The sequence below is a fragment of the Lynx rufus genome, unplaced genomic scaffold (assembly GCF_022079265.1).
Source record: "Lynx rufus isolate CCGP_SWC_20201006 ecotype Redwood Valley unplaced genomic scaffold, mLynRuf1.p SCAF_1, whole genome shotgun sequence".
Lineage (NCBI taxonomy): Eukaryota > Metazoa > Chordata > Mammalia > Carnivora > Felidae > Lynx > Lynx rufus.
The window spans coordinates 3,910,294-3,931,569 of NW_025814823.1; the positions used below are offsets into that span (position 1 = coordinate 3,910,294).

The following is a 21,276-nucleotide window of genomic DNA, read 5'->3' on the forward strand; positions in this document are numbered from 1 at the left end:
ACCACCTGCATCTTCCACCGAACGCCTGCCTCATGTCCGTGAGCTTTACGGTACCGACCTCAGGCCTTCACACTGAGCAACTTAACATCCTATAAAACCGAGATGGTGGATGGGAAGTCGGAGGACGGAAAAACGTGCCAACGGAAGTAGGATGCAACTACGCGCTCTCAGAATGGTGTCTACTTATGAGACACAGACGTCTAGCAACAGCAAACAAGGAAATGTTTGTTCCACTACATTTATTTTCATCAGAACCGCTGTGACTTTTCCTCTTCTTTCTTGTAGATAATCTACAGTGAAAGATTGAATTGCTTTGTGGAATTAACTTAGGCTGTTCAGTTGTGAATGTCTAATTCCCCACGGAAACAGCATTGGTCTAAATGCCCCCAAAGTTCAATGTGGTCCCATTATATCACTCAAACCCACACACATTTTAACGCACAGCGTGTCAGGTCTCACGAGAAAATCTTCAGGTTTTAAGGGGACTTAGGTGGATCTGATTTTCAACATGTAGTCAAGGGAATAAATTCTACAAAGTCAATCATGTTTTCTTTATACATAGTCAACAAGCAATAAAAATCAACCTACATTTTCACAAACTTCAGTTTGTCTTTTATGTCCTCTAATCCTCACTCCGGCATTCTGAGGTAGGTATCATTTTCCCCCAAGTTCCTGGTGATTAAAAAAAGGTTCAGCTAGGACAAGTCAGAAGGTCATCTAATAGCCGGTGAAACGAAACCGAAACGTGAGCCTACATGTCAACGGCTGTTCTCGCTTCAAAAAACTCTGGCATATTGTCTCATTCCATCCAAACACCAACTACATGGTAACTGTAAATGGGATGATATTCATTTGACAAGTGAAGTAACCCAAGTCCAAAGGGGTTTTGTCGCCCACCAGGATCAGAGAGCCAGGAGGGGGTGGGACTCATAACTGCCCAGCCTGTGTATTTACTTCTGACACAACAGTAACGGACTAGCTGCTCCTTAGACTCTCTTCATTTTTGAAAATATGTTTAATACCAATTGGTTGCACATGCCACTGTAGAAATCAAACAGGATATACTGAGCCTGTGAAAACGGGCTAGCTTTGTGTGAATGAATCGCTCGCTCATTTTGTTAAATGCCGGTCGTCACAGAGTGGTGGCTTTTTGGTTTTTTAATGTTTTGTATTGTTTTGTTTCGTTTTTGTGTTTTACCAGTTGCTGTAATTAGAATCTCCAAGTAGCACAAGACGTGGTAGGACCAACAGCTTTGTAACTTCCTATTTATAGGATTTGTAACTATAAACACCGGTTCAGATTCATTTTCTGCAGTCTCAGAACGGAGAGCAGAAAAGGGAACCCTGTTTCTAATATGTTAACAAGGTGTTCATCTAACAGTGTAGCCCACTTACAACAAATCCTGGATTTTCAAATTGCTATGTGCGTAAAAACTGGAAAGTACAGGGGCGCCTGGGTGGCTCAGTCGGTTAAGCGGCCGACTTCGGCTCAGGTCACGATCTCGCGGTCCGTGAGTTCGAGCCCCGCGTCGGGCTCTGGGCTGACGGCTCGGAGCCTGGAGCCTGCTTCCGATTCTGTGTCTCCCTCTCTCTGACCCTCCCCCGTTCATGCTCTGTCTCTCTCTGTCTCAAAAATAAATAAACATTAAAAAAAAATGGAAAGTACAGAGTGAAAATTACATGTGTCCTGGTTAAGAGCAAACTTGACTAGGGCCGCCTGGGTAGCTCAGTCGGTTGAGCATCCAACTGTTGATTTTGGCTTAGGTCATGATCCCAGAGTCATGGGATCCAGCCCGGAGTCAGGCTCCACGCTGAACTGGATTCTCCTTCTCTTTCTGCCCCTTTCCCCCATTTGCTCGCCGTCTCTAAAAAACAAAAGAAAACAAAACAAAAACAAAAAACACAATCTCCAGTTTCATAGGGGATGGGTGTTTTTAGATTTTAAATTGGCATTTCACCTTTTTCCATTTAGTTAAGCCCTGATTTTTTTTAAGTTAATGTCTGCTTTCTTGTGACAACATTCCTGCTGTCACGGTAAATAGTGTTGCCTTTGTTTTGTTTTGTCACATGCTCTCCTGCTCCCTGTTTGTGCAAAACAAATGTCTTCAAGCTCGGTTGACGCAAGGTCAAGAAAAAGAATCAAGGAGAAAGTATGGGGGATGGAACCCTTTGAATAAAAGACACAAATTAGGTGTTTTTCCGCTCTTTTGCTATCTGGAATCATCATGAAAGAAATTGGTATGGGTGGCTGCATTCTCCAGAGTGGTAAGGAATTTATCCTTGCTTAGCATCAAAGCTTTTAGATAGGCAGTATTCTCAGATGTGTTACACACACCTGTCTTTTTGAACACGTCAATGCAGCGTCATTTAAATTTTCATTAAAGGTGTAAGATCGTGACGATGACCATCCCTAACGGACATACCTGATGCGTTACGTGCACTGACACTCCTGTATACCAAGTGGTTGTATGTAGGCCATCGAGTGTTGATATGTGACCTCAAAAACAGCCCCTCTTTTTCCGTTTCCAAGCCAGCTGAGTGGACACGAGTCAGGTGAAGAGCAAAATGTTAGCTTTCATAGTAGAAACAATTTGATCTGCAGCAAGATGGACTGGCCTCCCTAAGCCTTGACAGCTGCGTATCACAGGAAGCTCTCCCAAGCCGGGCAGGACTGTGGGCCCCTGCCTTCGGTAGCCGGCCATGCCCAGGGCAGACGGAGGCACCTGTTCCGAAGGCGGCCACGTTCCAGGTAAGAGGAAGGGGTGAGCTGCACGTGCACGAGACCTTCCGGCCCATCCACCCACCAGGTTCATCTCGGCTTTGGGGGTCAGCGAGGGAGCAGAAGTTGCTCCTTTCAAGGCAGAGCCAGCCCCTCACACTAAGGCCGTTAGGCGGTGTGAGCTTTAGTCTTTTGCCCCTTCCTTCCCCAGAACGCTTCCTACTCAGTGGTAGCAGTTTGCCCTACGTTAGGTTCCACTTCAGACTTGCTGTGGTTTCAAAACCAAACGCTTGTTATCAGGTAGAACAGGTGGCTCAAAGGGCGGCGCTAATTAAAATCCATTTTTTACCGTGGAGACAGTGCAACTTCGATTTTGTCCTCTTAGATCCCAGCTTTGTGGTCAGAGTATATGAGGGTATTTCCCGAGCCGCTTACCAACCATGAGAGAAAGAATATGCATTTTAAACACGTAATTCTTAGTTTTAAATAAAATCTCATGCTGGCTTTAGCATACGAGTAGACTGGGCTCCCAGTGCAAACAGACAATTCTCACTGGTCTGTGCAAACCGACAGCCAGGGTGGAACGCGGGCCTTCACGCCTCCAACACCTGCCCTGACGCCTGCGCACAATGCTGAGGGGCTGTCGAATGAGTGAATGAATGGCACTTTCAGCCATATCTGCTCAATGGAAAAAGCTTTGGAAGCCAAAGGGTGAGGACGGTCCACGGGCAGACTGTCTCGGCTTGAGCCCCGCCTGGGGGAGTTGGCCGCCTGTGGTGTCCCCCTGCCCTCTGGATTGCACGCTCGCCAGCCCCCACAATCACGGTCACTTCCCGGAAATAGAGGTCTTCACGTATGTGTATCCGTGCACCTTCTGGTCCTGGGTTCTCAGGTAGAACACTGCTTAATGCAGGACTAATCAAAACCTGTAATCGGTCGTTTCTCCCAGCACTACAAATTTTAACCTTGAGATCTGCAGCACGTCTTTAGTAGGGAAGATGTCCACGGGCACTGACGGGAGAGAATCCCACACACCTGCCTATCAGACCCGTGAACCCCTCTTTATTAAAACGATTTGTACATTTTGCCAGCATCATCCTTGGGCTCTCAGCGTCCCTCCCCCCCCCCCCCCACTCTCCCCGCTGCCTTTGAAACTGGTCCGCAGGGGGTCTCCCCGAGTTCCCCGTGGACGCTGTGAACAGCTCAGCCTGCAGGGGGCGCTTCCCTCCCCACCTCCCCACCCTCCTACCCCCCCTTTGGCAGTGAAGAACCAGCCCGCTCCTTCCTGGACTGCAGCTGCAGCACACGCAGGCCCAGTTTCCATTTTCCAAAAGGAGGAAAAGCAAAATAGGGGGAAAGCATAAAATAAGAAAATACAAAAATTAGTTCACGTCAAAAATTCCCTAACCCTGAATTTCAAAGTCCAAAAAGCTCCAAAAATCTGAACACTTTGCAAATGCGTCTGCTGCAAACTACTGGTGGCAAGATCTGCCCTAACTTAAGGTGAGGTTATTTATCACGTCTGCGCGTTCAGCTTAGTGTGAGTGTCCATTGGTTTCCCGGCAGGAATTTAATGTGTTTAAGAGCGCTACCCAACCCTGATGGGAATGCTCGTATTAACTTTCTAAAATCTGATTTCTGAAATAGATTTGGATCCAAGGGTTTTATATAAGGGATTATGAACTTGGTTTTTTTTTAAAAATAAGTATAGAAAAAGAGCCCCAACTAACCTCAACTAGCATAATGGCCAGACAAGGTTTTCTGTGTAAATTTCAGTATCAAAAAACAGTAAAATATGTTCCAAGTGCTAAGTGTGAGTTTCAAAGGAGCAAGCTCTTCTCAAGACAGTTCCAGACAGCTAGCGATCCAGAATTTGCTAAACCCCAGAACAGTAAACTCTTAGCTCTGGTCTACCTAGCCTTGAAGACCTGTGCCTCAGGTGTTAATGATGAACATTTTCTGTTAGGGCTCAAGTGTAAATTAGCCCCAGACATGCGGCCCTCTGCTGGGGCAAGGTCAATATCAATTCGGCCTCCACCTATGGAAGAACCGTATTTACTGGGTCTTACTTCCAAAGATACATATGTATATATGTATATACACCCATACTGTATATGTCAGCTAATCATATTCCCTAAAAAGGAAAAATGAAGTCTTAACAAAACCAATGAGCACCTAATAAACTCAGTATATATCAAGTACTTTATATTCAATCATAAAAAAGAGCCTACTAAAATGCTAATATAAAATGTAATAAAAAATTCTACCCTAAATATTTCCAATAAACATACATATATGCACATATCAAAAACTTTATATAGGAAGGTACTAAGTTTGCTTTTCAGGAAATACCAGTTACAATAATTTCATATGTACATTTGCTTTATTAAAAGTATGGCACTTAATATAGTAGCAGAAGTAATTACATAGCTTCACATCCAGAAGCAATACAATAGTGGAGGCACAAACATTCCTTATTACCAATAAAAGTAAAAAAGTTTTAATATGTTCCATAAGCCCTTAATCGCATAAAATATCATATTTAGCATCATTTACAGCCAGCACACTTATATAAACTAATAATTATCATTACCTCTCTTTTACATTCTGCCGAAGAAATATGCCGAAGTGAATACAATATAGGAGGACACTCAAGCATGAGAAAAATCAAATGTCAGTTCTTAATCATTCATGGGGAAAATGCAATAAACTGTCACAAGCTACTGGACATTGTCACAAGGATTTCACACTGATTTTTTTAACGTCTTCAAAAGTAAAATCCAAGAAACTCCACTAAGTGCCATGTGGAAAGAAAAGCTTTGTTTTAACTGCAGCACCTTTAGACAACAAAAGATTGCATCCTGTTCAGTCACGCTATATAAATTATGATTATTTGTGGAAAATATGTACAAACAGAAAGCGAATGTTCTAACAGCTGACAAATGTCGTTTTGGTACGCAGTTCTTGGACGCGATATTAACATCTGGTGATGAGAACTGCGGCCGTTTTGAGTTTTCCAAACATCATCTTCATGAGATAAGGAGCCTGTAAACATAAGGTGTAAAAAACCACTTGAAAGAAAGATGTAAAGTGCACTCAGTGCACCCTAAGGAGTACTATGTGCATACTCTTAATCAAGTAATATTCAGGATTAAAATACTGTACCATTTTTTAAATGTACTATTTACGATGTAAAATTGCAACAAATTCATAATCAGATCCAGCTGATAATGATGCATCCAAAAGAGGATCTAATTAAAGAAACGATCAGCTCCAAAGACTTGATTCCCCTTATTTGTTGAAACCAGTGATATGTCCAGTGTTTCATAAGCTCCTTCAAAAATACCGCGTTAAAAACGTAAAAGATACCTCCATCCTGATCACGGACACACACGGACTCGCATCGAACAAACCGCTAAGCTTTGGTTACATAAAGTGCAGTTCAATAATGTGCCATCCTAGCCATTCAAATACATCTAGCAATTCTGCAGCTTACCATCTTCAAAATAATTTTCTTTTAAAGTCGGCTAAGGTCCTCTGTTGGTATGCATGTTAACAACAACTCCAAAGTTCTTCCCAAACAACCTGCAATGTGCTTTACCATTCTTAAATAACTGGCAATGAAGCCTAAGGACGTACAGCATTCATATTTGTGCTACAACACAGTCAAGGTCTGGCTCTGCTTTTTTTTTTTTTTCCTTTAAATACCTCACACCTTCTGTTGTATAAAATTTTCAAGTTTTATGATGATACAGGCGGTACATTCCATCACCCTCATAGCAACCTCAGAAGTGAACCTGTCGTTTGGGATCTGCGGGAAAGGAAGCAGATCAGGGTATCTTGTTTTTAAACTGTCTACGCCATAGGCCTCCAGCGTGTGGACATCGTTCGTCAGTCCTTCAAGCTGCTGACTGTACTCCTCTATTTTCTGTGCGAGTGCGGTGGGCTTCACATCTTTATCGGACTTCCCTCTCACAGCGTAGTCAGCGGCGATCAAAGCTAACTTGGTAGAGAGGTGACATTTGAAGCACACCCATTCATTGGCGTTTTTATGAAGGTCATTCCTGGCAGCTGAAAAATTGGCTCTGGCCTGTCTTAACCATCTACGCGCTTCAACCGGATTGCCAACTGACTTGAAAGTGGGAGGGACAAAGAACCTCTGAGAGTAAGTCTGTCCAGCTGAAGGTGTGCTTTTTTCCTTATTTTGTTGTTGCCTTTCAGATTTATGGCTCGTTGCTTCTTGATTCCATGAAGTATAAAATCTTTGAAACGAGTACTTGTCTGACTGAAATCGGGATGCTGAGGTTGAAAATGTTCGCCTTGAGGCTCTGTCTGCATTTTGATCTAGAAAAGCCTGCTTCTCTAGCCTGTTGATTTCGTTCTGCAAATGTTTAAAAACTTCATTAGCAATGTCATGATTCTCTGGATTTTTGTCAGGGTGCCATTTCAAATACAACCGCCTAATAATCTTTTTCCTTTCCGATTCTGGAAGCTTCCAAGCTTGCTCCACCACTGATGTCACTTCTTTTAAAATTTCTGGTAAAGAATTCACCTTGAGCTTTTTGGGGGACGGATGCTTCGAGGATGAGGTCTTTTGGCTCTCTCTGCCGGAGAAAAGAGGAGGAATGGTTCGTAGACCAGGGGCTAGGAACTCGGTAGGGCTGGTCGGTGTAGAAGGGGCACTGTCTCTGCTTTGAGAGCTTTCCTCGGGCCTTGAAAACTTATAGAGATCGAGAGAGCTAACTATTTTATATTCACTGTAACCAATATCAATCTGATAGATCTTTCCCAGAAAACTAGAATTATCAGCATCTTCTCTTTCAACTTCTTGTACGATAATTGCATACGTATACGTTGGCTGGTACGATCCATAGATATCACCACCTTCAGCATCAACAAGGTACCCAACGTATTCTCCCGGGTAAAAAACATTCATTGGATCCATAAGCAGAGTATAATGGATTTCAGCAGGTATTGGAGTGCCGGGCATCGGAAGTTCAAGTTTCGATGGTTCAGAAGAGTCGTATTTTACTCCTAAACTGTCAAGTTTCTCACTGATCCTGTAAATATCATTGCAACCTAGCATAGCAATTAAATACGAAGTGTCAGAGATCAGATTGTCCGTCGCAGACTTCAGCGTCATTGCCAATGCTAACAGGAAATTAATGTCCTTGCTGTCTGAATGCTGTATGTATAGCAGAATGACCGCGTTGCCAAATCTCTTCAAAAAAGCGAAAGTTTCACTTCTGCTGTGGGGAATAGGGTTAAAACCTTTAACTCTCAGTGTGGTTTGAAGCTTTTCAAAACAGGACACTTTCAATCCTTCTCTTAGGGCTTTGCAAAGTCTTATGGCTTTTTCTTCATTGGCCAGGAAAGCATTATCATTTTCATGCTTCATAATTCTAATCAGTCCTGTGATGAACTGTTCCGAAGACAAGAGTAGCTGCAATCTTCCCTGAAGAGAACACAATGCTCCAAACTGACAAACTTTGGGAGTCTCCTCGTCTAGCTGTTCTTCAAGTATACTGCTCAGTAAACGAGGTCTAAGTTTTTGAGGAAAGAGCATTATCAATTTAGTGTGAAAGCCGTGGTCCTTCCCTAGGTAGCACTGGCTAAGGTCAACCAACATCTGCACGCCGATATTCCCCTGGATTCTACTTTTGTAATGTGGCGCGTCATCAAACACTAAGATGCTCGACTTCACCAGTCTGCCATCCTGGCTTGGAAGGTACAGCGCGAGGTCTCGGACGTTCTCGAGATCACTCCTCACCTTGACCGAATCATTTTGCAGACTCTTGAACAAGCCGGAAACTACTCTCTTAACCGTGCGCATTTCATTAGGATCTAACTGTTTTCCTTCAGAATTTTTGAATATGCGGCTCAACACTTCAACATATTGCTTGGTTGAAATAATATCTTCAGTACCTAGGTGTTTGAACAACTGGTGAAACGTGCCAAGTTCTAAAGGCAGCTTGTACAAGTAAGGTTTAAAGTCGGATTCGTATTCTAGATTTATCACTACCTCCTCAGGCTTCAGGAGTTTCCAACCATCTTCCACCATTACAAAAGCAACACCCCGCAGCTGAAACCGAAACTCCCTTTTTTCTGCACTGAGAAATTCATATATGCTCCTTAAGACCTTTGCTCTAGTTTTTACCATCTCTTCATCCAATGTTGTTATGTTGCATATGTTTCTGCAGTTATTAATGACCTTATCAAGAGGAGGATCCAGGTTAACATTAAGCATACTTAAAACTTGTTCGAGCTGTTCCTGCGGACCAAGGTCACTACCTTCTTGTTCTCTGATGCTCAAGGGTGTGGCCTTCTCTGGAAGAATAGGGCAGGATGTCCATAAGAGCTGGAGCACATCACACTGCTTGAATTTGGGGTTTACTTGTGCCCCATTGAACTTTATGAGAGGAAGCGTTCCATTGACCTCTTGATATTGAGGATGAAACCTAATGAACTCTGCAGGGGCCCGCTCAGGACACAAGAACGGTATTAGAGAAAGTTCTTTCAGAAAATTGCCAGATAACAAATCCATTCGTTCTTGGAATATGTGATGGAGAAGGATATCAACTGTATTTTGCAGTGTTTCCTTAGACCAGTTTTCTGTATTAGCTCTCACGCTGATTTCTTTAGCAAACTGCAGCAACTGTTGCTGAGATAGGATGTACTTTAGTCCAATGTTTCTCAAGAATTCCACCCAGGAGGTCATAAACGTGGCTTGATTTTTGGGCTTTATAAGCTGTTCCAATTTTTTAAAGAAGTCCTTAGGAATAAACAATTTTTCGGGAAGCATAACTTCAAAAACTCGCACCGTTCTATCATAAAAATGTTTCGCTTGCTTTAGTCGACTGTTCGCATCGTGGATTATCAGTAAACTTTCCAGTTTTTCAAAAAGTTGTTCCTTGATCTCTGACAGTTCCTCAATACTTGACAGCCTATTCTTAAGATAGATCAGGTGCTCCAATTTTGCATCGTAAGAGAGATTTTCAATTTTGGGTAAGAGGTGCTTCAAATATACCTCAAGATCATCTACAGGTACACAGCCAAGCAACTCATAGAGTTCTTTTAGGTGTATTTTTTCTTCAAGAAATGCAGATGATGACGACTGTGTCCATTTTTCCACTTCAGCTGAAGGAATACTTTTTGTGAGTACATAGCATGTTCCGAATTTTGCGATGCTCATGTAGCGACCACTGATGGATTTGTAGCATGGAAGTGACTTTAAAATTTTTATGTCGTCTTGGGACATCAAGTGACTGAGATTGCAGTTGAAATACATCAGAAGTGCTTCAAAGTCATTTTCTACTAATTTTTCGGTTCTAAAGGTTAATGTTTGAACCATATAATGTACGGCCTTTAAAATGCTTGTGGGGCTCTCTATGTTTGCAGTGTGACGGGACAACAGAGGAACAAATGCACTGTCTTTGGAGCAGATTTTGTTCAAAGCAAGCTGGATACAGCCAGCTTTCATGAGCGCATGAAAGACTTTATCGCTCTGGGCATTTGGAAAAACTGCAATGTGCATGAGACTCAGAGGAAGCAGAACATCACCTTCAGGGACTACAAGCTGGTTGGCTGAAACGGTGAACTTTGTTCCTGGAAGCAACGCCCAGTCTTTTAGGGTATCGACAACAATGTCAAATGTTGGTTGTGTTTCTTCTTGATCTTCTTTCACGTTTACAGCCTCGCTAATAAAATGCCACGCGTTCTTAAGCCAAGACTCACTTGCAAAATTGTCCTTCCACTTGGTACAATTTTTGGTCTTATACTCACGAGGCAACACAGAGGATAACAAATCAGCGAAGCTGGAGATGTCAAACACTTTTGCAACCTTACAGTTCAATAAAATATTACTGTATTTCAAATATAACGTATTCATGAACAAGTCTTTGCGGGATGGAATCAACTCATGGTACGTTGTTAGAAACTTGGGTCGTTTTGCGTCAAAAGTCTGCAAAACACTGTCCAGTGTAATGAGAAGGGGCAGTCCCTCCACTTCAATCTCATTTTCTTCTGCGTCCTTGAAACAATAATCCACTAAAAGTTTCAAACTATGAAAAAGCTTTAGGTTAGTCTGCTGGAGACGACAAGGCAGCTTCCCAATGTGGCAATTAGTGTCAGGAGAAGAAAAGGTCATTAAAAAAGATCTAACATCAGCAGGGGTGACGTAACTAACAGGGATATCCGCATCTATAAGGCAGTGGTACAGATTGGCAGTTTCATCACAGTTATAAACCAAGTTGAAACCGATTTCTAAAAGGAGGTGTTTCAGTCTATAGACATTCTCTGCCACCGTCTTGCGGGTCGTGATGTTATAATCTGCATTCTTCAGGTGTTGCAATTCATCCTGCAGTAAGTTGTCAAAAAACGGTCTGGTTTTATTTGAAGTAGACATATTAATCCAAGTAATTATAACCGCAGAGTGTAAATCCGAGCCATCGATATTTGGAGCCCGTACAACAGGTAAAAGGCGTTTCATGTCTTCGTGAATGCAGCTGTAAAGTGCTTTCACTAGACAATATAAATCTGGTTGTAGGTCAAGCCTGTTAACTGGGAAAAACGATAAAAACTTCTTTAAAGTATCCTTCACCACATGAATCGGTGTGTTCTGCAAAACCGACAGTGTTGGGTCAGAACCGGGGAAATAGCGCTTTTTTAGCTGGATTAGCAATTCAACATATGCAGGAGCTATTAATGCTGTCATTAAACTGTTATTCCAGTCACTGCGAACACCAACTCCATTATCGTCCCGCCACAGATTTCTTCTGGCGGAATCTAGAGCAAAATGGCCGTTCACGTGGAACGGCAATCCCGTCTCTAAAGAGAGGGGCAAGAAACAGAAGGCCCTGTGGGGTTTTTTGTAGTTGTGAGTAATGCAGGCAGCTACTCCGCCACGTGGAAAGAGAGTAATATCTTGGTTCTTGTGAGCCGATATAACGCTCTTAGACACTTTTTCCATACTTGAAAAACCCGACCTATTACAAATTAGCCACGTAGTAAGATTTCCTTCGGAGTCTTCAGTATCCATAGTATAGGTTATCTGTTGGACTGGTATGTCTTTGAGCTGTCTCTTTTTCGTAACACTATCGATTACAGATGCGTGAAACTGTTTCCTTTTCAGTCTGTCCCCGTCGGTGATTTTGCCCTTTACAGAATACAGCACATTCAGGGCTCCAGTACCTTTGTCTATTTCACAAATAGAAATCTTTTCCATGTGATTAAGAAACATTAAAAGTTCTGCCCCATCTGACCGCAATTTGTCCAAAAGGTTCTGGACCATTCTGTCTGATGACGGAACTGAAGAAATTTCCGAAACTTTTGCCATTTCTGCGTTACGAAGAGGAAATCTAAACATTGTGCAATTATCCAATTTAAAGTGGGTTCCCAAGTAAAGATCCAGGACATCTGAGAACTGTGTCCTAAAATCTGCATCCAAATCTCTAAACATGCGTCCAGGACTGACGGATGTGGCTCCTGGTGCGTATCTGGCATGAGGATCAAAGATACACAGGATGTCATTGCCAGAAATGAAAGAAGGGCAGTCGGTAATATGATACACAGAATTGAATCCTATTCCGTACTGCCCAGTTTTACAGGGATTTCCTTCTTTGGTGCCTTTTCCAAGGTTCTGAATTCCCCTGACGTCATCCTCCGTGAAAGGTTGGTTGTTGTACACACAGAGCGCTGGCCCTTGCAGGGGGGCCCACTTATCATCAAATATTCTGTCAACTGGATGCTGTCTAGGATCAAACACAAAACAGATTTCTGTGGCCTTTGCATCATCGGCATTCTGAAGAAGTTCTTTCAACATTTCCTTTTCTGAAGGATAGGCGTTAAGGATACTCTTGATTCTGCTGGTCAGCTTCTCTTTCTGCCCAAATTCCGTGCCAAGTGTCGTGAAACAGATGTTGGAGGCGTACCTCTCCAAGGCTTTGTGTCGCTTTGGGACGGCTCCTAGTTTCACGGCTACTTCCCTGGGTATATCAGCATGACAGTATTTCACGGTGGTGTCCTTAACTTTTATCCAGGGACAATCGTTGTAGCATAGAGATTTAGCAGGGAGAAGCTTAAGATTAGTATCTGGCAGTAATATTTTGCCATAGTTTTTCTCACAAAATTCTTGTTTCTTTTCTCTAATGAGACTCCATATTCCTTCACTAATTATTCGCCGGCAAAGCTGAAAATTCTCTTCTGTTATTTGCTTTGTTCCTTTCTCCTGATCAATAGATTCCAAAACAAGGGCAAAGTCCTCAACAGTAAATGACTGCCGCACGCCCACACTTTCAAAAAGCTCACGGAAATTGTTTTTGTATTTATTAGGCAGCTGATAAAGGTAGGGTGCTGCCTCGAAATTCAGGTGAAAAGACACTTTTTCTGAGTCAACATATGCATTCTCCACTAGAATGAAGCTGAAGGGCTTTAACTTTTCAACAATTGACATCTTAGTGACCTCATTTTGCATCATTGCATCATGAAGGTATTTGTAGCAAGCGTTGGTGATGTTCTCCTGGTACAATGTTATCCCATCGTCAACTGACTTTGCAACTTCTTTCAGCTGGTTCACAACCAGATCAACTGTCGGCTTCCTCAGTAATCCCAAAAACTCCTTAACAGCCAGTGACACCGAACCACACCCCCTGAAGGAATGGGAGTTTTCATTTAGAATTGGTTGCAGGAGACAAACTATATCTTGGTGCTCAGCCGTGTAAAGATCAGTTGCTGCAAACATGGTTTCGGGCTTAAAACTGTTACCTTTCCAGTCCAAAGAAAATCCTGCCGGCTTCGTCAGAAATGGAAGGAAGGGGATTGTTTGATATTTTGCAGCAAAGTCCTTTGCCCTAGGATCCCTGATTTTCAGCTTTTCATCAATGAGACTTAACAGGATGCTACTTCTCAGACAAGCAGCAGCGTGGTCGCTTTGGTTAACTTCAGCCACTGACTGTGCGCGTTCTAGCATGTCGTCCCACAGAATGTCATCTTTGGCCATACCTAACTGAACCAGCTTAATCAGAATAATAGGATTAAGGTAATCCTGAGTGGAGCCATAAGGAAAGCGTCCATCTTTAGTATCGAACAACTTGGCGACGCGTCCTTCAGGGTGGATTAGCCTTGACGGCAAAACCAGAGGATGCCCCCGCAAAGAGCAAGGGATACATGGGGTAACACGGAGAATTCCTGAGAACTCATCAATTTTCTCATTTAGAACAAAGTTCATTAAAGGATCTCTGAGCTCTGCTTCGATTTCTGGGATATTTGGGAAAAACACTTCAGAAAAAAACTGCTTCTCTGAAAAGGTATTTTCAAGCAGTATCTGTTTGCAGCCAGCTTCTTCAAATCCTGCTTTTACTGAAGAAGGAAGTTCAACAGCACAGAGGTTCTTTGACCCGGTCTTCTTGAGGTACTTCAAAAATATCTTGAAGGCTGCTGGGCCAACATCTTTTCTTTTAAGTATAGAGTCATCCAGAAATCTCACGTTCTTCATGGAAACCCACGTAGATCCGTCAGAGAAGACTTTGGTCAGTTCTTTCCCTTTTCCATGAGCTATGTCTTCATAAAATCCTTGGCAAATGACAGAAAAATCATCATGGACTAATTCAGGATCGGGCCACACCGAGTAGTAAGTATAATCCACTAGCTCCCCATTAGTAGCCAGGTCGCGTAGGACGCCGAGGGCCTCCAAGTAAGCCCGCACAATAACGTGCCTCATGAAGGTGGCATTCCATCGTCCTTTCGTGTCTGTCTTCCAGATTTCTTTTCTGTTTGAAGTAACAGCAAAACACCCATTGATGTGAACCGGCAATCCTGTTTTTATTCGTAAGGGTAAATAGCAAAACACTTCTCCCACGTGTGGCTTCACAGCCCACTTCTGGTCCTGGATTTCGGACAGCAGAACCCCCACGGCCCCACAGGGAACCAGCCCTAGTCTTCGCCCGCTTTCATTCAGGGAGAACTTTAGAGCCTCTCCTGTGTCCATGCAGGTGCATATCAGCCATGTGGTACACTCTACTGTTTTTTGAGGCAACTCATCTGACGGCTTTTTCGACTGGCCAGACTTAGCCATCTCGAAGAGAGCCGTTAGGTCATCCTCTGGACCTCTGAAAAGCGGTGACTGCAAATCAGCAATCCTCCTGAACACATGGTGAAATTCTTCAACTGTGACCTGAAGAATGCAAGACGACTTGGGGGCATCGGCAGGAAGCTTTTTATTACTGCTGCTGCAACTCTTCATGAGCCTAGAAGCTTCTTTTAAAACACTTAAGACAGGGGCACTCACTGCTTTGGAAGAGCAGGGGCTTTTCTTAATGATCACCGTATCTTGCGCCAAGCTGGGATTGCTCTCCTCGATTTTCAAGTACTTCAAATACATGGAGTTCACACTCTGAGTGAAAATGATAAGCCTGTGACCACAGAGACTAAATTCATCCACAAGAGAGTAAATATCTGCCGTATTGTAGCAGGTACTACTAACTTCACTCACTTTGGCTTCCTGTTGCGTTCTAAAGGACAGTCGGAAAAGAGTTCCATCGTAGCTGTAAGGGGCTTCTACGGTCAGAGGTAACCGACAGCCAAATACGTCTATAAACGGTTTGAACTGATTGGGAAATTTCCGAAGTCTTTTCTGCTGTTTACTCCAATTAATCTTGATCCCAGGATTAGATTTGTCTTTAATGTGCTTACTGATGTGGTTTATGTTTGGATCGAACATTATCATGAATTCTCGACTCATAATGATGGGAATGTCGGTGATATGGTACACGGAATTAAATCCCAGACCAAATTTTCCAACTTTGTCAACCTCTTCCCTCTTTAAAGATTCTCCTAACCTAGTTATGTTCACAAAATCTGAATCGGAGAATTGAGAATTATTGAATGACCACAGAGCAGGTCCGTGGCAAGCCGCCATCCCCGGGTCTAGAAGATTCTCTCGAATGTCCATATTTCTTCGCATATCAATCATGAAACTGCATTCTGTTGCATTTGCGTCATCGGCATTTTGGAGCAGTTCTTTAAAAATATCTGACACTGATGGGTATTCTTCCAGAATATTTTTAATTCTTACAGTAAGCGGTTCTCTCTGACCTGACTGCTCAAATCCCATGTTCTCAGGATTGATCAGTCTTGTGCTGAGGCATGGAACTTTCAACCATTCTGCAGTCTTCATGGGTATGTCCTCGTGTACCAGAATGATTGGCTCCACCGAATCTTCCAGTAGATCATTGAGGTCATCAACTTTGATGTCACAGTAACAGCATTCATGAATTGGCTTCATGACAAGTTTAGAAGGGTTTTTGCTGTGATGTATAGGAACTGGTGTGTTGGGACTGGCTGGAATCTGATTGCTATACAGCCACCTGATGATATTCAACATAAGATGGAGATTTTGCTTGCTTTCCTGATCGCTGAGATCTTGGTCACTTTTGAGATATACCTTCTGAATGACTACGGAAATATGATCCGACGTCAACTCCTCTATCGAACCACAGACCTTAAACAGTTGGTGGAATTTTGCCATGGTTTTAGGCACACCGTGCAAATAGGGCTGAAGATCAAGATCATGGAATGGTTTTATCACAGCCTGGGCGAGGGGACAAAATTTCTTGCCAGTCCAAACCCACGGAAATCTTAAGGCCCTGAAAGCATCCTTCCCTTCATTTAAATGATCATGCATGAAGCCGTAAATTTCCAGCAAAATATGTTGAAACTGATAGTAGTCCTCATCACTAAAGGTTTTCGAAGTATACCAATCAACAACAATTTTAAAGTGTTTTAAGACCGCACTGATGCTAGGTTCTGTGAAGATGCCCAAAGCTTTTTCCAAGTTCACATGGACGCTCTCAACAAGAGGAAGTGACGAGCCAACCAGGATTGCATGGGCTACATCACACATATCTGGTGGGGCACAAAGGTCGCAGACATCTCCCTTCCAGACTAACGAGCCTGGATAGTTTGGTGGCCTTTCCTTGCAAGCCGGGACCCATTTTATTTTCTTCAGGGTCATCTTTCCTTCAGATGACTGCAACAGCATATGATTCTTGTTTAAAACAAGTAAGAGTGTTTTGGCTTTCTTTACAAGAACCTCCTGATTCGGACAAGAACTGACCTGTAAGGCTTCGATTTTTTTTGCCACTTGCACAACATCAGCTTCTTCGAGGCTGGCTTCGTTTTTTAAACCAATCTGTCTTAAAGAGTGCAGGATATCTGGTGAGGTAAAAGCTGCGGGTGGGAAACAGGTTTCTTCTTCACTATAAAAGAGATCCTTTAGTACTTCTAGATCAGGATCAAAGAGTTCGCCGGCTGACACCATCCGATCCTGCGAAATCTGAATGAATTTTAATGGCCTTAACCAATCAAGCACATTCGGATTCTCGTTTTTAAGGGAAGACAGATTCTCAAGGGTCCATAACATAAGGCGTGTCAACTCATCATGTGAATAAAATTCATTTTCAATATCTTTTAAGATGAGCTTGAAGCAACTGGTGGTCTTTAACTTCTCTATCTTCAACATGTTTGCCAAGCGAATGGTAGCTTCGTCACTACTGTCTATGACTGAGAGAGAGAGTCGCAGATCTGGTGGAAGCTTGGCGGTATGGTGCAAGACCTTACAGCCTTTTAGTTTTGTATACGAGGAAATGCCCTGACCAGATAAGTGGTTAATCCGCTTGAATATTGGCAACTCCTGAATTATTCTTTTCTCTTTTTCGCTGCTATCAGTTAAGGTAGCTAAAAACTTCCTCAGGGCATCTTTGTGCGTGGGAAGTAGCGAAGCTATCTGATTACACAATTTCTGCAGCGGCATCTTCTCCATTATCTGCAGCACGGCACTTGGTAATGGCGAGTGGATGTATTTTTTAACAAGTGGATGCTGTATGGAGGCATCTAATTTCTTAAGGACAATCCCTCCAAGTTTCTGTACGATATCTGCTAAAAATTCAGGAAGCTGCGCTTCGGATTCATCATCTAAAATGACTAACGATGGAGTCCTGAGTCTAATGAGCTCCACGCACGCCTGACCATCTTCTAGTGTAGTTCTGGGGATAAGTGGCATCTCATCAAATAGAGTCAAATCCTCTGAAAAATGTATATAGAGATTCTTCCACACCATTTTAAGCCAAGAAACAGATGGGTGATTTTTGTCTTCATCAGACGGATACCACTGAACAATCAACTCTCGGCCAGGCCAGAATGTATTCATTACTTCTTTGATAAGACGTGCAAATCGTTCTGGATTTAGAAGCTGCAGCTGGGTACACGGTCTTCCTGTAAATCATACACAGAGATGTTATAAATACATACAACCCTACTCTAACTTGTCTAGCCTTCTAGTCTTACAGATTACATAGTACTACGAAGCCATTTTTAGAAGGTTTAAGGACACTGTAAAAATGCGAACATTCAGCATAACTGGGCTAAAATAAGTTTTAAGTAACGACAGAGAATCTGCATATGCACTTGTATTTATGGGACAAGTGATTCTCTTTGGAGAGTGCTTATTTTAAATCAATCCATAAAATGCATTTACATGCATTTTTAAAATGATCCTGTAAGTTTCTACAAATAGAATCAACACAGAAAATAACTTTCAGTGGTTATCTGTCCACCAAAAAAAGCATCAAAGAAAATGTGGGAAAAGCTTAAACAGGTACCATTCTACTTAAGGCTAAGTAATTTATAAGGAAACGCAATACAAATTTTCCTTTCTCCGTGTCTCCAGGAGCTGCGCAGGATGAAGGGAGGGGCATGATAATGGGGTCCCAGATGCAAGTGACCAGCACTCTCTGAAGCTGAGGCCGTGAGGAGTCTTCCACAGTTTCCTTCCACGTACTAACTGGATGCCTAAGGTAGGTGTCACTCAATCTTGTGGGGCCCTGAATCCTCTCATCCGGAGAGAGGACGTGGATGAGGTTCTAGGTCCCAAGACTGCTCCGTTCACATGCCCGAGTATAGACCACATTCACAACTTTTCCCGGCAGCTTTTACCTCTCTACTTCTTACTGACTACGGTGGGCTCTTTGGAGCCCTGGGATTTTGTGGAAATGCTTCGGGGAGAAACAAGTGGGGCAACCAGGTGCTGCTGGGCAGGTGGGACTGTCCCCAGCCAAGTGGCTCTACTTCCAGGTGGTTTATAAATAAGACTCTAAGATTTTCGTCTCGGGGAAAAGACTGTTGCTGATTTTTTAACCACCGGTCCAGAAAATAACATTCGGGCTTGCCACGGCTTGTGTACTTAGTGCACAAGCATTTGCACGAGTGCATTTAGTGCCTCAGAGTAGTTATAACACCAATGGGAAAAAAATGTTTACATAATACTGTGTACCTATAGGTATGTGTCAGCAAATAAATAAATAAATGGCATTTCAAATTCAATCTTCTGGAAACCTAACAATTTTCTTCCAACGTACATACAATTTCTAGACTCTAAAAGGGTAATTTTGGGGGAAAAAATGATACAAAAAAAAAAAAGGGCACACCTCAAGCCCCTTGAAACTCTGGTTTATCACTATTTTTTAACCGAGAAAGGACACCCTTACCTCACAGTCTTACACCTCAGGAAGATGACTTTACCTTCTACCAAGAAAAGGATCCCTCGTGTTACAAGGAGACATTTTAAAACGACTGCCACAGAAATTGAAGCCAGGGCACAGTTTTGCAACCTTTGGGAGATGTCAATACCCAAACGCTGAACACTCTCAGTTTCTACATTGTGTCATTTAGGGTAAGTCACGTAGCTACACTTAAGAAATCCTAAGAGCTCGTCAGCAATTGGACCAGTATAGCCTCCTTGACCTATGTGCCCCATTAAAATAGACTTTGTATAATTAAGTTTTAACAACAATGTTCTTAAAAAAAAATGTTTACTGAATTGAGTTAATAGACTACCCAAGGCAAGGATATGATTTTGCGAGGGTACAAAAAAGAGTTAGAAATTAAAATTCGGAACACTTCGAAACGAAACATTAAATATGCACCACACTGTTCTATGTTAATAGGGGCCACATGACGTGCATTTTGTAGATACTCCCATCTAGTATCCTTGCGCGCAACCGGCAACTTATAAACATATACCCACCTTCAGGAAAACAATCTAATATTAACATATAAGTAAAATGCCAATAAAGCACCCACACCACATATAACATGCAACTAACACACCAGTCATGCTCAACTGAAAAAACGTACGAGAAAATAAAGGAGAGAGAAAATGAAGTTAAGACACAATTCTAAGTGCTTCAGATAGATTCAATCTGAAGTCCCGATTTCTATTTAGTTTGTATTTAAGCTTTTCACCCTGAAGTATGAATGTTAACGCAGAAAAACATCTTCACGCCCCGGGTCAGAAAGCCGCGGAAAGGCTGCAGCGCCTCCAGCGGTATCAGCCAAGTAAGTCTTGTGCCATTTTGATAAACCACTTGGCTTTTCTCGCCTCGGCCTTTCAGATCATCAGCACTGTCAAAAGAGGTCAACTGTTCAGGACTCGAGGAGTCCCTGCAGACAGAAACGTTTCACCTAACCTGTCATCAGACAGGACTGTCTAACTCCGAAGTGACTCTTTTAAAGAGCGGTTTTTGCTTTACTGTCCATCTTTCCAAACTAGTAACATCAACCCGCTGAATCACTCTTCAAAGACTGCGCTGCTTTGTGTTTATATTTGTTCGCTTGTTCCCGTTCACTACTAACTTCGGGACACGTTTGTGACACGGACAAAAGGATACTATAGAGACTACTTCCACGTTTACTTTCCAAGAGACCCCAGTCCTGAACGCTCTCCTTAACTGGGGGCTCACTACACTTGCGCCGACTGGTCGGAGGCGCAGCTGGCTGGCCACTCTGTGCATCGCGGCCGCGGGCACGGCGACAGCTTTCCGTGCTTCGCTTGTACAGAAGGCGGCAGCGGCAGCTCTGACGGCTGATGGGTTCTAGCCACGCTCCACTGCGAAGGGACACCCAAATCTCCCTGCAAATACACGTGCGAGTGAAAGTCCAATGCGACGGTAAGCTAGAGGGGGGTCACTCCTTCCGAGAAACAAAAAGGAAGGAGGGGAAGGAAGGACCAAGTCAAGAAGGGAAAGGGAAGCGCCACATCTGCCCGCCATCACTCCATCTGGCACCGGGCACATCTAAGTGGCAGCACCGCGGGTGCCACGGGGGTCCGGGGGGTCGCTACTCTAACACGGGCCACGCCAAGGTGGCTCAAAACTCGCACTGGTGACCAAATTTCTTCCCGGGAAGTCCACGCTGACACTCTGCGGCTGCCTTCCTGGAGTTCGTCTAGAAGAGGAGAGTGACCGACTGGAGAGGTCACTCGCCGGCATCACCCAGAGCGCCCCCACGGCAGGCGGAAGCCACGCCGCCTACTCCTACCGCCGTCGCGCTTTCCGCTTTCCTCTTTGATTACACCTCAAAACTACAGGCCCCGTGAAGGCTTCAAAATATCTAGTAATAGTAGCTGTGGATGACACGTCACTTACGAGCCAGAAACCAAATCTCGTATTTATGGGAATCGTCAATATAACCAACGACTTGGTTTCCCAATCAGTTTGAGCACGGGT

The 21,276-nt window shown here is 43.2% G+C and overlaps 1 protein-coding gene across 1 annotated transcript in view; it reads right to left on the reverse strand.

Annotated features, from left to right (window-relative positions):
• Positions 1-5,083: 5,083 nt before the first annotated feature.
• Positions 5,084-21,276, reverse strand: part of SACS (sacsin molecular chaperone) — a 41,897-nt gene continuing 25,704 nt past the window's right edge. Inside the window, exon 9 of the mRNA XM_047077748.1 lies at positions 5,084-17,986. Within this exon, the coding sequence (XP_046933704.1) occupies positions 6,429-17,986 (11,558 nt within the window). The 3' untranslated portion in view covers positions 5,084-6,428. The remainder of the gene's footprint in view (positions 17,987-21,276) is intronic.